At 32.7% G+C, this 17601-nt stretch overlaps 2 protein-coding genes across 5 annotated transcripts in view; both read left to right on the top strand.

The window, feature by feature from the left end:
* LOC138941557 (zinc finger protein 135-like) overlaps window positions 1-17601 on the top strand; it is a 61993-nt gene that overhangs the window by 28729 nt on the left and 15663 nt on the right. Inside the window, exon 5 of one of the 4 annotated variants that reach the window (XM_070311355.1) lies at window positions 13348-15477. The exons of 2 other annotated variants lie outside the window; for them this stretch is intronic. In XM_070311355.1, the coding sequence (XP_070167456.1) occupies window positions 13348-15190 (1843 nt within the window). In that variant the 3' untranslated portion in view covers window positions 15191-15477. Of the gene's footprint in view, window positions 1-3531; window positions 5075-13347; window positions 15478-17601 lie in introns of those variants that run through there. One more of the 4 variants, XM_070311359.1, reaches the window with a different exon arrangement.
* Window positions 3783-7971, top strand: LOC138941568 (zinc finger protein 28-like). Its single transcript, XM_070311385.1, has 2 exons — window positions 3783-3851; window positions 6626-7971. Exon 2 carries the CDS (start codon window positions 6699-6701, stop codon window positions 7623-7625), a length of 927 nt encoding a protein of 308 aa, XP_070167486.1. The 5' UTR covers window positions 3783-3851; window positions 6626-6698; the 3' UTR covers window positions 7626-7971.

Here is a 17601-nt window from a genome sequence, read left to right on the forward strand (position 1 = left end):
GGAAATCCATTGAAAGTGAATATAATTTCACGAAGACAAGCGGAAGAGTTAATTCTGCAGTATCTCAGTATCGAAATGTGGATAAATCGATTAATTTAGATTTGTCATTAAATTTGCAGAATTCTACAAAAACTATCAAAGGCAACAATGTTTCAGCCAAGATAGAGTCTTTCTCCATCAGAGAAAAATTGTCACAAAATGTTAACTCTGCAAGTTCACATAAAGATTTGACCGAAGTGGACGCAGTTATGGAAAATGTAAAAAATACATGTCCATTTTGCGAAAAACATTTCGACAATGCGAAGAAAGTCGAGCGACACGTCAAATATGTACATCGTAAACCTTATCAATGCAATAAATGTAAAAGAACTTGCTACACGCCAAGAGCGCTAGAAGAACACAAGAGGATACATCGATCGGATTATTTCTTCGAATGTAAGATCTGCCATGTGAAGTACAAGAGTAGAGAGGGACTGAAAAGACATTATATTCGCACTCATAGCGATCACGAGTCCAGATTTGTTTGCGAGCACTGCGGTCGCAGTTATAAATTAAAGATCGACTTGACGCACCATATGAAGAGAACCCACGCATCGCATCTGCAAATTTGCCGTTTCTGTGGCAAAGAAGTCAAGGACGTGAAAGGTCACGAGTGGAGGCATCAGAAGCGAAATCGCGAGATCAAGTACGAGTATCCGTGTCATTTGTGCCGTAAGAAATTCCACCATAGGAGCAGACTAGACAGTCATCTAATGTTGCACGAGAAAGGCTTCAAGTGCGAGCAATGCGGTAAGGAATACACTGGCACCCGCGAACTTATGAGCCACAAACGTTTCAAGCACGGCCAGACGAATATCTCCACCTGTATTCTGTGTCAAAAGACATTTCCATCCATCAGCAATTTCTATCAGCACGTGCTCACGCACGCCGGTATACGACCGTATAAGTGCGACATTTGCGAGGAAGATTTTACACAGCGCTCAAGTTTATTGAGACACAGAAGAAATCATCCAGGACCACTGCCGCCATTATCGTCGACACATCCACAGATAGCTGAGCTCGCCAGAAGTTATCTCCAAAAAGTTCAAAGCGATCACATCGACAAGAGTTGCGTATTGGATGCTCGATCGTGATTGATTATTAGAGGCGTGTAAAATTACAGTGTGATTTGGAAGATAATATTTTGAGTGGAGTTTTATTAAAAAATGTATAAAGCACATTACATTAATATTAAGATGAACGAAAAAAATTTTAATTTTTGCAATTGTACTTCTCTTATCTACAAGAATAATACGGCTTTATGAGAATTTTATATGAGAATCTTAATTGTACTTTTACTTTTTTTTTTAAGAAAGGGATGGATATAATTATATAAACTTTTAAACTATATCTATTTTCTATGATTATTTTTATTTAGAGATATTTTTAACTATATGTTGTATGTTTTTGTATACACATTAACTTGCTTTCAACTCAGTCAATTGAAATTGTTTTGTGTCACGAAAATATCGGTGTTAATTATAGATATTACTATATTAGATAGAAATTATATTGCATATTCGATTGACATAATTGATTAATTAATAGAAAATAATAGAGAATTGTCTTTCTATTCTTAATTTCAGTTTACATGAACGAATAATTACAGTATTTTAATTTTTATTTATATAGGACATGTGCAAAATAAATATTTAATAGATTATGAAAGTTAGAAATATCTAATATGAAATGTTTTTATGTGAATATTATATATTATTAAATAATAACATTCACTGATAATTGTGCGAAAACACCACAATACAGCATTTCAATAAGTATATAAATAAAGCTATATATTAAAATAAAGTTAGATTTTATTTATATTAAAAATATAACAATGTGCGTATTCTTTTGTCGATTTATTTTTTTGATCTCGTATTAAATAAATCTAAATTAATTAATTTTTAATTAATGTAACATGTATATAAAAGCGAGCAAGAGAGAGAGAATATTGAAAGTATTATTTTATATAAAGAAATATAAATTTCTTATAACTAAATCTGTTTGATGAATAGAGTAACAATTTAGAATATATATAATGAGTTTGACAAAACTTTATTTATGCAAAAGCATTTTGCTAAAATATATTGATGCTGCATTTGATACATATAAGCTTATATGAATTGTTACAAAAATCTACCAAAAATATCATGCTTTTGAATAAATATATCTTCTTTTTGACGAAAATTTTAATCTAATATATATTTTATATCGAATATATTTTATATATAAGAAATAAAAGAATTTTTTCTCTTATATTTTGCTTATAACAATTTATATTTTTATAAATTACTGTGACATCAAGTTCTTAAATGCAACAATATAAAAATACATTTTTTTTACTTACTAAACTTGTTGATTTTTCAGGGGCCGACTGTGTGAAATGATTATAAATACAAAAGTGATTGTGTTACAAGAAGGGAACAAAACGTAACAAAAATAAAAAACCAGTGTTTTACCAGGTGATCGAATAAAAAAGTAATATAATAAATTAATAATTCGTGCAAATGTTGCAAAGATTAACATATAAGAATACAGCCAGAGAGATTTGTAAGTGTTTATTCCTTTGCAGAATATTTTGTCAAGCAGTAAGAAAAATATGCAGTTTACACATAAGACTCGATAGATGACGATATTTATCGAATATTAGATAATTATGTACGAAATATATTTCATCTGCAATAAGCTTTTCTCGAATAATCAATTGTTGGGAAAGCATGTTGTGATATTCCACAAACTATAAATGTAATCCTTGTCAAAAAAAAGAAAAGAAAAAAAAACATGCGTAAAATCGTATCACTTTGAATGTTCATAAAAAGACTTACATGAAGATTTGCGAGTCTTTATGGGCTAAAATGTCCGAAAGCCTAATGACATAAAATTTGCTTAATATAGTGGAGCAAAGCCTTACCTATGATAAGCATATTTAACTGAAATACTTCGTATATATTATGAATGCGCATTCGACCAACTGGATTTGCCGCATAGCTAATCTGTGAAATACTTGAAATTCTTTGAAATTTTTAATACATCTCTTATGCAATGCATGACAAAATAAAACAAAAACAATATTCAATTGCATAGCTTTTACAGAAAGAAATTTAATCTTATAGAAATTACGCAATTAAATAGTTTGTAAATAAATATTACTTGTAAATATGTTTTGTTGTGTTCATTACACGGTTTATTTATATTTTAATGTAATGAGATTAAAATTTGTATAATTTTGTAAAAGTAATCAAAAATCCATGCACTCTATATATTTCTCAAGTTATGAATAAATTTCAAAATCAAATGTAATAAAAAATATTTAAAAAATTTACAAATAATAGAAAGAAATTATTTTCGTGGAATTTAACCCTTGTTTAGTTTCTTGTTTAGCGAAATTTTTAGCTAAAGTTGCACCAATGCATGCTCGCGTGCAACCAGCACGACCATATCTTCATCATGCTACCGCATAAAATGGACTGACAATTTTTATAATTTTTTTAGGTCCAATCAACTAGATCCACTCTCGTCAACTTTTCTGATAGTAAAATTGGAAGACGATTATTTTCGCATCCCAAAGTCCTTGAGCGTGTTTATGATGAAAGAACCGCCGCCTACCGAGGAAAATAATTCCAAACTTGAGTCAGCAAAAGAAAAGAAGAATAATCGCGCCGAGAAAAGTAGTCGTGTGGAGAGGGATAAAGGTCGCGTTGAGACCAGAAAGAGGAATAAAGCTGTGAACGATTACTTTGACGACGATTTGGACGATACTCCCCTGGACTTCAGGAAACGGCACGAAAACGAACTTTCGAAAACACGATCCGGTAAGCACATGATCGCAGCGAGCCAGAAGAAGTCGCATATATGCGAGATTTGTTATATCACATTTGACCGCAAGAGTAAACTCACTAGTCATATGTTCAAGCATAGCAATTCACGGCCGCACAAGTGCACGGTCTGTTCCAAGGGCTTTAAAACCGGAGCGTATCTTTCTAGACATATGGAGATTCACGATGAGCCCGCGCAGTTGCACGCGTGCACCCTATGTGACTTCAAGGCGCGCACGAAACCATATCTGAAGATACACTACATTCGCAAGCACACTGTGGATTATAACTATAGCTGCGAGCAGTGCGGCAAGATGTTCAAAGTACAATCCGATTATACGACCCATATGAAGGATCACGATACGGAGTCTTGCGTTTGCGACATATGCGGCACGTCTTATCCCAGCAAGAGCTCCCTGTACTTCCATAAGCATTACAAGCACAAGACCAAGGTCAAGGAATTTGAATGCCAAATCTGCAGAAAACGCTTCAAGACCCAGAAGAATCTCGACAGTCATGCTGAGTTGCATAAGATGAAGTACGTCTGCGAGCAATGCGGTATGGAGTTTAAATTCAAGTACGGCCTCACGAAACATCTTAGGACGCACTCGGGCGAAAAGTCGTATCTCTGCGCTATATGCGGCAAGACGTTCGGCTGCCTCAGTTCGCAAAAAATCCATTTACTGACCCACGTCGGCGAGCGACCCTACGTCTGCGACATTTGCGGTCAAAGCTTCACTCAACGATCGCCGATGATGTTACATCGGAAAAAGCATCCTGGCGTTCATCCACCGCCACCGCCTATTAAAATTACAAATCTCCTGCATGGTGTGCAGGATAAAATTATTGTGAATAAGAGTGTCAAGTAATTTTCGTGTACGTGTGCATGTGTGTGTGTGTATGTAGCGGATGGTGAACTGTGAAATGAAAAGAACATGTCCTTGTGTTACCGGGATCTTGCACTTTTATATCTTTTTAACATAAAACATGCGAGATAGTGAAAATTCTATTTTAGTGTAAATTGTGGATATTATCATGGCAATCCATTTGTAATATAGAATAATGAGATTTGGATGCTGCTCGCATAAGGTGACAAAGTATATATTGCTCTGTTTCAATATTCAAAAAGATTCAGTTTTTGAAAATATATGGTTCTATGTGTTGGTATGTCAATTTTATTTTCAAATTCATTGAAACTCAATGTATTCAATCAAGGACAAATTAGGAAATAATATATTGGATTATCGCTTATGACATTTACAATTTGATTCCAAATTTTTTACATACTTAAGTATTTATTTATTCCCTTTATAAAGTTATATTATAAAAATATTCTCCATTCTTCTAGAGTTATTTTTTAAACTTTAACATATATATAGATACATTTTTATTTACATTTCATTACAATACTTTTTCTGATAATGCAAATACCAATCAAATGTAAATACATACACATAATATAAGAGGAATAATGCGCATTAATCTAATATTAGATATAGTTTATTTTTATCTTTGACATTTTGCTTGAATCTTGTATTTTTTAATTGTTTAATTACATTTTGTTTCTACATCTAAGTCTTCCAATCTTATTTGCAAAAAGATTTTAATGAAAAATATATTATTGTCTCTACATTAAATTTGATAACATTATTTTCACATACTAATGCAATGAAATATGATAACATTTTCTATAATATCTTCTATTCTCTAGGTATTTCTTGATCTGAAAATTCAATGTTATATCAATGATAAACTATTTTACTTCACGGGATAAAACTTTATATTCTATCTATAGTACAAAGGAATGTGTCTTGTTTCTCTCTTGGAAAATTGTTACTATTTTATTTAATAAAATATATTAGCGTTTCTAAATTTCTGGCAATGAAGATATAATTTTTTATTTAATCTTCATTGAACTGAAAGTGAGATACGAACTTTTTCGGGAATAATTCTCGTCAATCTTGAGTATGATCGGCTTTTGTTTATTTTATGGGATGATGCAATGTGTATTGTACATACAGCATAAAATCGATGTAATATACATAAATAAATACCATATGTTTTTATTAAACGAATTTATTCGTGCTATCCACAATAATAAAGCGGCGCAATTGATTGACGAATCTATTAGATGATGAATCTATTAAGATGTTTCAAGTAATAAAAAAAGTATAACAAGACAATAATATGTAATATTGACTAGTGTTAAATTTACAATAATAAAAAATATTTTTTTATCGCATTAAAGAGATATGTTTAGATATTGTAAATATTGTGCATATTTATATTGTGAATATTATCACTAATATAATTTTCTTTTTTTTTAAGTAATAATTGCAAGACATATAGATGATGCCATACAATTAATGACGCTTTAAAAGTTCGATCTACAATTACATAATACTAAACCAATTTTTTTGACATTGCAGGAGGGTTCGCGATTTTTAAAGATAAATAATATAACAAAGAAAAATATAATATATACTATTTTATTCAAATATAATAAGAGTAGATATATATTTGAATATAATCCAATGAACAAAATTGTATTAACGAATTCTATTGATGCTCATAGTACAAATATAACATGCTTCTTATAATAACAAGATTTACAACTTTATACTATGTGTCAGAATTTTCTATTAATATCTAGCAAAAAAATATGAAAATGTTTTTCATACAATAATAATAGGCAGCATGTGTTTGTGTATACAATCATGTTGTATATATGATCATGTTTTGCCAAACTGATTGATTTTTCTTACTTTTAGGTCTGTGCCACGTGATCCTCTTGAACAAAATTTCCTTGTGATTCAAAACAACCATCAATTTTATCTTGTGCCGATGCAATCTCCTTGCGAATATTTCAAAGACGGAGATGAAAGCGAGACTGTACAATCACCGCGTCTTTCGCCGGAAATAAAAGTGGAGCTTCCCGAATCTGCGGAAAAGCCTGAAAACACATATGAAGATAAAGAAGATGAATTAGTGTCAACATCAGAAAGCACTATATCGGAAAGTGAAGAAAATTTAAGCTCAAGCCGGAGAAATTTTAAGAGGAATTGCAATCTTAAGAGGCACATGATAGTTCATGGCGATGCCTATCCATACGAGTGTCCAATTTGTGATCAAGGTCTTAAAACTGAACAAGCATTTAAATTTCATATATCGTCACACGAAGGCGGCAAAGAGTTGTTCCATTGTGCAGATTGCGATTTTAAATCAAGAAAGGCTGCGAGTGTTAAATGTCATCAGATAAGATGGCACGCTAATAACATGTATGGTTTTAAATGCCATATTTGTACTAAAATATTCAAAAACAAGACGATATTCCTGAAACATATGGAGATCCATACTGTTTGTAACGTGTGCGACGAGGTATGTGAGGATAATTATCTTACGCAACACAAGTGTAAATGTCAGGATAATGAGAGTGACAAGAATTATAGTCGTGAACAATGTGAAGAGAAATGTCAACTTAATATAAAGAAACATCATACAACAGAGGAAAGAAAATACAAGCTTGAAAAGATGGACTTACAACATTATAGTGATGAAAGCTTTGATGAGGTGGATAGCGATTTAAATTTATTCAAAGGACAAATGTATTTCAATTGTCCTCAATGTAAATGGCGCTTTAGAACGACAAAATCACTCAAAAAACATTTGAAACGGCATTCGCAAAGTTTTAAATGTAATTATTGCGATGCAGTGTTTAAATATAAAGCTTGTTTTCTTAAACACAAATATAAGCACAGAAATAATTGCTAGTTTTGTTGAATTTTGTTAGTTTATTATCATTATTCTTTTATATTAACTATTGTGTAAAAACATACACACATCACACACACACACACACGCACATAAATTTTATATATATATACACACACACGCGTGCATACATATATTTTTTTGCGATTTACAAACAGTTTTATAGTGTAAAAGCGTATGTTGAGGTATAAATGCAGCATACTTTTTTATACATAACTTTCTAAAATTATATTTTTAACTCTTTTATTGTATTACTTGTTTTCATTTTTTTTTGTATTACTTTCTTTTTATATATTGTATTTTGGGCAAGTATAATGAAACTATTTTTAGCTAATGTCTTATTATACATTTTAAACATATCTTATATAACATAATTTTTTTGCAAAAACTTTATTTTGCAAAAATATTGCCAGTTCAATTACATAATGTATTCCATAAACAGTACAATATAATGGTTACAATAACGATAAAATATCCATATAATTATGTGAATATATAAAATCTTTTGTTTTACTATGTATTGTATTACATTAATTGAAATTTTCATTTATTTTACTATATTCATGAAATAAAGTTGAATTGCATTGTAATGTTTAATTTCTTAAAATTATTATAATATAATAGAGCATATGTATAGAGTAATATCTTTTATCTATTAAATATATATATAAATACACATGATTAAACCAAAATGTGGAAGGCATAATTGTGTATTATACAATACATAGATATTTTTATCTTTAGTAATAAATTACTAAAAGAGATAGATTGTAAATATACAGTCGAATATATATCTCTATACAATCAGGTTTCATACATCTACATTCACAGGAACAATTAGTGCCATGCGATTCATCGATTTTTCACGAGCATGAAATGATTAATTAAATTGAACATTTAATGAAAAAAATATATTTTTATTATTAGAGAAATTTTACATTTCGAATAATACAAAAATGAATGAACAATTAAAAATTGAAGCAAATTATAAAACACGAGAATATAATATAAAAAGATTACATTTGTTAACCATGTTTACATGTATCGCGTTTTTGATCATTTCTTTATTGACATACATCAATTGTTTAAATCATGCATTTATCCTTTGCATATAATATTGCTTAGAATATTATCTTTATAAAAGAAAAAATATATATATTAATAATAGGTACAGAAATATCTAAAAAACATTGCACAAAATTCAGGATATTTGCAATGAAGCAAAAAATATATTTTGAAAAGAAAAAGGAAAGCGAGCAAATATTAAGTAAGCATGAATGTGTTTGTATATAAATATGTATATATATATATATATATATATATATATATATATATATATTTATAAATGTATGCGATTTTAATGATTTATTATATGATGTATTCTTTATTTATTTAAAAAATGCAATTAAATTTTGATATTTAATATGTTAAAACAGATGTTGGGATAATACACATAAATGAAGAAATAAAATAATTTTGACTCACGTTTTATTCACTTAAAAGTAATAGGGCGATTTTTGCAAATTATTGTACACATTTTAATATATATCCCTAAGACGAGATGGGTAGCGTGTCAATGAATTATGAATTGTATTATCGAAACAATGATGTTTCGGTTGTTTAGGTCAGGATCGACAAACAATGCAGTGAAGAAAAAGACTCTTTGCAACACTTTGCTGAAGAATTGTGTAACATCGAGGGAAAGGATTAAACTGCCGTCTACAAAAAGATCTAAGGTGGCGACAAGAACGCAACAAAACAGCGCGAAACTTGCCACGACAACTAGGACCTTGAAACTAAAAAGGAAGGAAAAGATATCGTGCGATATTTGCAAGATTATTTTTGACAGAAGAGGATTGGAATATAAAGAGCATATGCTAAAACATAGTAACCATTGCAATTTTCAGTGCAATGTTTGCGCGAAGAAGTTTAAACATAAGAACAACATGAACAGACACGAAATGAAGGTCCATGGTGAAGCACCATTGTACACTTGCCAATATTGCGACTTTTCCACGATACATTGTTCCTATTTACAGGTAAGCATAGTGATAATAGTTTGTAAATAATTAATATACATGGTTCTAGAATGTAGAATTATTTGTCATTTCATTTCAATCTTTATCAGTTGCCATAAATTCTACAGTATTTATTGTTTTTTATAATAATTATTCTAACGGGGTAAAACTCATACAGAATGAAGCATACATGATATTAGAATTAATCTCGTTATATTTTGTTTTATTCGATTAGTGAACGATAACACGCCAGTATACTTTGCAGGTACACTTCACGCGCAAACATACTGATGATTTTCGCTTCTCGTGTGACAAGTGCGATCGAAAATTCCGAATAAAAGCTGATTATAGTAAGCACTTGATCACACACGAGGGAGATCCCTGCATCTGCGATGTGTGCGGTGCAGCAACGGCGAACAGAATGTCTCTTTATTTCCACAAAAACTATAAACACAAGGTGAAAGATGCGAATTTTCAATGTCCCGTATGCAAGAAGAAGCTGCAAACTCAGAAGAACCTGGATAGTCACGTAAAGCAGCATGAGCAGAGATACATGTGCGAGGAATGTGGTATGGAATTGACGCGTAAGGCAGCTTTGAAGAAACACATTAAAACGCACTCCGGAAAAAAGCCTTACTTGTGCCATATATGTGAAAAGTCTTTTGCAAGTGCGACTAGTCGAAAGGTGCATTTTTTGACTCATTCGGGGATTCGTCCGTACATCTGCACGATTTGCGGGCGAAACTTCACGCAACGTCCAGCTCTGTCCGTTCATTGGAAGAAGAAACATCCAGATGTCACGGAAGCTCCACCGTCTGTATCGATAAGGAATATTATCGAGACTATGTCATGTAACAGTAGGAAAACAGAAGATGTATAATTTATATAAATTACATTATCAGAAAAGTAAATACACTGTAATAAATACTCGAACATAGATATGACTACATATTATATAAAAAATATTTTATTGTTATACAATACATATAATACATATACAATTTTAAACGAAATTATTTTTTTTATAGTGAGGTAACATAAAATAAATTATTTTTTAATATTTATTTTAAATAATAAATTAGTGTGTTATTTGTTGTCTCTGAAACATTAAATAAATATTTATACATTGAATGTAAATATGACTATGTATAGATAAATATATGACAAAACTATAATAAGAATATACTCTCTATGCTTATGTAATAAGTTCAGAAAATATATTTTCCAGGATATATATATATATATATATATATATATATATATATATATATATATGATTTTAATTATATGCTATTTATCTATTAAGACACATACATACATTATATTAGAATAAGATACTTTTAATGAAATATACAATACATATAGAAAGATAAGGTATTTTGATGTAGGAAATTTAAAGATTCTTTTGATCGTACTAAATTTTATGCAGCGATTGATTCACAAAGTTATTACATGTATAGATGTCTTATAAAACTTGCTACCCATGCTAGATAGTCTATTAGTAAGATTATAACACTGAGTATTTGTGCACATTTTTCACATTATGTTTCTGAAAAAAAAGTTGTTTTTTAAACATAGATTTTTTATGTATAAAGTATATATATATCTGTAACAAGTATGATCAAAAATATATATGTGTTTCTGTTTGTTTGGATATAAAAATTTTTCTGATAATTTTTGTTGTATTGATAAATATAATTCGTATTTTTTAGGAAATCTGTTCCTGATCAAAGAGATGAATGTGAAATTTCGTATAAGATTGTTTTCGAAAAAAGGCCGATGATAACATCAATAGTAGAGCAAGCAGAGTCCAGAAATGTTATAGACAAGAAGACAGCTCGTAAAATATTCACTAATTCAGTAAAATCAAGAGATGTAATGGAAAAAGAAACAGCGAAGAATGCCATTAATAAGCAGCATGATGAAAATGAAACAATGGAAGATATTGTCAACAAGCAGCTCAGTGATGTCGACGAGAAATTACCTTGTATCGACGAAGGACGCAGAACAGAAGATGTACTTTACAAGAAGCTTACTAATGGGGATTATATATGTGATATTTGTCAGATAGTGTTTGAACAAAAGAGTAAAATGCTGCGTCACATTATGAGCAAGCACAGTTTTCATCGTCCCTTTAGATGTGCAGTTTGCGACAAGAGTTTTAAATATAACTATGATTTGAAGATGCATCGACTTATTCATCAAAAGGTGGATTCTAATTTGTTGCATTGCTGCAGTAAGTGCAACTATCGCGGTAGAACGAAGAGCAATTTGAATGCGCACTACATCAGGCGACACACCGATGAGTACAGATTCGCCTGCGAACATTGTGGTAAACGCTTCAAGATAGAATGGGATTTGAAATTCCATCTTAATACGCACGATGGTTCACAGCATATGTGCGATATTTGCGGTAGATTCTATACAAGCAATTATTCCCTGTACAAACACAGGAAAGTGGCACACTTGAATGATTACAAGTTTCATTGTAACGTATGTAATAAAAAGCTGCTAACGCAGGAGAATCTAGATAGTCATATGCAGCAACACGATAAAACTTATGAGTGTAAGGAGTGTGACAAGGTATTTGCTTCAAAGAGGTATTTAACCAACCACGCAAAGACGCACACAGGCGTTAAGCCCTATACATGCCATGTTTGTGAGAAGAGATTTAGAACATCGAATATGAGAAACATGCATTTAAATACGCATTCGGCAGAAAAACCATATATTTGTGACTTGTGCGGGCAAACATTCAAGAGGAGATACGACATGATTGTGCATCGTAAGAAACATCCAGATGCACACTTATCGTCACCACCTGTGCCTCTTGGAAAAATACAAAATAGTTTGGGTACTATGGGTAGTATGGAATCTAAATAAGAATCTCAAAGAAATCATTATCACTATATCAAATCTAAAACAACTTTAGACATGATGGATGTCATACTACATCTGTATACATAACTGTAAGATCTTTGTAGAATCTTAATAGGAAGATGTATGTATCAAAAGCTGTAATATAATTTAAAGAAACATATAGAATAATATGATGTCTATTATATATATAATGATTTAAAAGAGAGAGAGAGAGAGAGAGAGAGAGAGAGAGAGAGAGAGAGAGAGAGAGCATTTTATATATAATTTTAGTTATGTAAAACTATTTTTCTTGGACTAATGTATTTACTTCTGTATAATAAATGTATATATTTGTCTTGACATTATACAAGATCAAAATATGAACTGATAATAGTTAAATTAAAATAGAATTTTTTTTGGTTATAAATACATTTGCTATTATAAATAGTCATATTTATTAAGTGGGATGTTATATTAAGTTGTTTCTAAAATATATATGATACAATTTTTAATGTGCATAAAAGACATATCTTTACATCCATAATTTAAATGTAATATCTGAATTGCTTATCAATTAAAATTGATTTTTTAGTATCATTTGCAGTGTTCAATAAAGTTATAGGTTTTCAATATCCGCTGAAGAAATGTAATATGCTTAATGAATAATTTTGATTTAAATCAGAGGTATGCATGTGGCTTACGAATCATTCAGTAATTCCACAAGATTTGATTGTATAAAAATATTCTTATAGAAACAACTTTTAAATCTGCAGTAAGTAGTAATTGAAATGTTCGAGTTTTAACGACACCATTGAGATTAACCGTTGTATTTTAATATGTTTTAGAGAACAAAACTGCAGCAGGAAGATCTTGCAGATGGACTCAAGCGGTTGCTTCATTGTCGGAAAAGATTCGATACCGATGAAACTGTGGCAGCATGCCGATGCCGGTGGTAAATTGCAGTACTCATTGATACCAGTGTTAGATAACGTTAAAACTGAGGAAGGTGTAAATGTATTTGATGTACCGCCCGATTTGATCTCCATTAAAGTCGAAGAGACCGAAAATCAAGCAAACGATCGAAGAAGTAGCAATGTCGATAGTTGCATGAATTCCTCGATACATTTGCACAAGTTAGCCATTGATGATTATATCTGCAACAAATGCGGTATGAAATTCCCCATACAATCCATGCTGAATCGCCACAAGATAACGCACAATATGCGTTCATTTCGCGAGAGATGCTCGAGAGAGAAACACGCGCAACTAAAGATAAATTCTCGAAAACGATGCAGCGGACAATTAGAGGCGCAAGGAAAACATTCAGAGAAAGCAAAGTACTTTTGCACGTTTTGCAATTTGAGTTGTAATAGACTAGCGACTTTGTACGCGCATATAAAGAGAAAACATGGGGAAGACACGACGAATCCGAAGAAACTCGCTTGTACAATCTGTGATTATGAATGTTCGAGTGAAGCAAATCTAAATAGGCATATGTCTAAGCACAAAAGCAAGAATACGACGAGTTTTGCTTGCAACGTGTGTGACTTTGAATGTAAAAGAAGCACTACTCTAGCGTCTCACTTGGTGCGAATTCATAAGAAATCTAAGAAAAACCCGGGCACATCTCCTGCAAAGAGACGTAGAATAACGAAGTACGCCTCTTCTGATAAATCTCGCTCGCGAAACAGTCGCGAAACAACTAAGAAGGTGTCAATCCCATATGAAGAGTCCAATATGATGATTAAGGAGGAAATTTACATCAATGAAGATTGCAACGAAAAGGGAATTGGCGCTGAAGAAATTCCGAAGAAATCCAGCCAGAAGAATATTGGCGAATGCTGCGATCTCTGCGGTTTTACGTGCGCAAAGAAAAGCACGTTGTACTCGCATAAACGTCGGCACAAGTTGGAGGACGTCGGCGAGGTATACGCGTGCAACGAATGCGGCTTCAAGACCGGTAAGAAATCATCGTTGTACTCTCACATAAAGCGGAAGCACAAGGAGCCGCGAGGCGTCTGTGACGCGCAGCCGGAACTCTTTCATTGCAGCCAATGCGACTATAAGAACAAGAACAAATACGAGCTGAAGATACACGTCGCGCGCAAGCACTCGGACGACTTCAAATTCTCATGCGAGACCTGTGGCAAGAAATTCAAGGTCAAGGGCGATCTGACGAATCACATACGGTTTAGCCATCGGGAACAGCCGGTGATCTGCGACGTTTGCGGCAAGACCTGCCTCAACAGCAACTCCCTATACGTGCACCAGAAGTTTGCGCACTACAAGGCCAAATACGAGTGTCAGCTATGTAAGAGGCGAATGGTCAGTCAAGAAAACCTCGATGAGCACATGCTCAGGCAGCACGAGCGCAGGGAGAATGTGGTATGCGAAGAATGCGGCAAGACATTCTCGCGAAACAGTAGATTGAAGGTGCACATGAGGATCCACACCGGGGACAAACCATATAGCTGCACTATTTGCAACAAGTCCTTTGCTCGCAGGACCGCTCTCAAACAGCATCTGCTCATTCACACGGGTATTAGGCCATACGTGTGCGATATCTGCGGCAAAGCCTTCACACAAAAGCCAGGGCTGATCAGCCACAGGAAATCGCATCCTGGGTCTCATCCGCCACTGCCACGTATCCTCATCGATCACATCTTGAATGATGTCATGAATGCTTGACACGGTGATCGATCGGCGTAAAGCTTACGCCGAAAGATTACGAGAGATGAATCGTAATTGGAAATGGTGACAATACACATGTAAAATAATGTGCTTGTGTAATATCGATACTTATATTACTGTGCGAATAAGATATTCCTGTTGTACGAGTTTTTTTTTATTAATTCAGTGATATCTAGAGAGATGCCTCTCTCTCTCTCTCTCTCTTTCTTTCTCTCTTTCTATATGACAATCTATTGTAAGTCAATTAAAAATACATGTTATATTCACATAGAGGTTTTTATATTGCTATATAAGTATATGATAATGTTAATGTGAATTTTATTATACACGCATATCTTTTGATGTTATAATACTCGATAAGAATGTTTGCTACATCAAATTTTTTCGACTAGATATTCATGTTCTTTTATAAAACAAATTGTTAATACGTTTTATCATGCGTTATATTAATGATTTATACTCTATTTGCTTATTATTCATTATATTAAAAAATAAAAATAGGAAAATTATTAGAATTTAAATAGTTTCCAAGTAATGGCATATTATTATTAATTTGAATAATTTGTTTATTTGTTACTTTTTGATTTGAAAACATTTATTTTTAAATATATGTGCATAAAATCGCAGATTTATACACTTCTGTTTATAACACGGTAAATATACAATTGCGAGGGAGTGCTTAGATTTTAATATTTGTATTGCATACAGTAGACTCCCGTATAACATGAGGAATATGTTTCGCATTATACGATATTCGTGGGCTATACAAAATTGAAAATACGTTGTTTATTTTACAAAAAACAATTTTTTTCATAAAATTTGAGATTTATCTACCGCCTAACATGTGTGTGAAATCTGATGCAATTTATTTATCGTACTATACGGGATTTTACTGTATTTTTCTATGTATAGTGCAGTATTGTGTATACTCTAGACTTAATTTCTTTTTTGTATATGTGATTAGTTGTAACCGCGAGTGTGATTTAGCTGTTTGTCGAATATATATTACAGAATCTGTAAGTCACTAGAAAAGTTACTTATTTATCATTGCATAATTATGACTATCCCCGTCATCGATTACTTCAAGAAATTGAAGCAAATTATTGAAAAATGATATATAATTATCAAAATTATAATTACATAATTATAAACAATTATCAAAATTCTCTCTCCTCCTCTCTCTTTAAACTTCTCATTTATCTAGATCTAGAACATATGCCTCTCTCTCATCCATTTATGTAAAAAAAATTCCTTCTATCCTTTCTCAGCTTTGAGTATCAAATGTCTATGTATAAACGTAAAAAGGATAAAATTGCAAAATAAATATGTGAATTTACAACTACCATCTTTTGATGGTAGAATTTCTAACTAATGTACTGTATAATTTTCAGGACCGTAAATGGATACGGACGTTTTCTGTACGGCAAAGAATCTATTCCAATGCAGCCGTGGCAAATTGTTGATTTGGAGGGATGTCTCTATTATGCCTTCCTCCCAATAAAACAGACACGAAAGAAGAAAGTGAATCGATGCATTTTGAAAAAGGCCGATGATGAAACTGATAAAGCGGAGGATTCTTTCACGGTTGACAATGTATACACGGAAGCGTTGAATAATTTTTACGTTGTAAAAATAGAAGACGATAACGCACTGTCGATGGAGGAAATTCCGGCCACGGACGAGGAGGATCAGTCCTATAACGAGGATGATAAGGTCTATGCCTGCGACGAGTGCAACATTTGCTTCCCGCTGATGCAAATGTTAAAGCATCATCGAGATGCGGTGCATGTACAGGAGGACGTGAAAGACGCACTGAAGAATACAATGACGTACAGTTGCAATTTCTGTAATTACAAGAGTACCAACAAGTCGACTTTTAACTCGCACATCAGCAGAAAACATTCCGCAAAACGCGCAATCAGACGGAGGAGCAAGCGCAGAACTATTACAAAACCGCAGGAATATTCATGTGATACGTGCGGATTCAAATGTCAGAGTCGACGTCGGTTGAAGGAACATCTCGATCGCAAACACGGGTCCGAATATAAATTTGATTGCGAGTATTGCGGTAAGAAGTTCAAGGTGAAGGGCGATATGAGGCTGCACGTACGTTTCAAGCACAAGGAGGGTCCGATAATTTGCGATGTTTGCGGCAAGACTTGTTCCAACAGCAATTCGCTCTACGTGCATCAGAAGTGGGCGCATTTCAAGCCCAAGTACGAGTGCGAGATCTGCAAGAGACGCATGGTCACGCAAGAGAATCTAGATCAGCATATCCTGCTGCAGCACGAGCGCAGGGAGAGTTTCGTGTGCGAGGAGTGCGGCAAATCCTTCTCGGAGAATCATCGGCTGAAACAGCATATGATGACCCACACCGGCGATCGGCCGTACGACTGTCACATCTGCGG

Source organism: Polyergus mexicanus, unplaced genomic scaffold, assembly GCF_030449975.1.
Source record: "Polyergus mexicanus isolate NDT 795.1 unplaced genomic scaffold, iyPolMexi1.0 SCAF_19, whole genome shotgun sequence".
NCBI lineage: Eukaryota > Metazoa > Arthropoda > Insecta > Hymenoptera > Formicidae > Polyergus > Polyergus mexicanus.

What these genes read in the sequence shown, in the direction of transcription:
- LOC138941568 (XM_070311385.1), top strand. Translation starts at nt 6,699, where the DNA reads ATGCAATCTCCTTGCGAATATTTCAAAGACGGAGATGAAAGCGAGACT.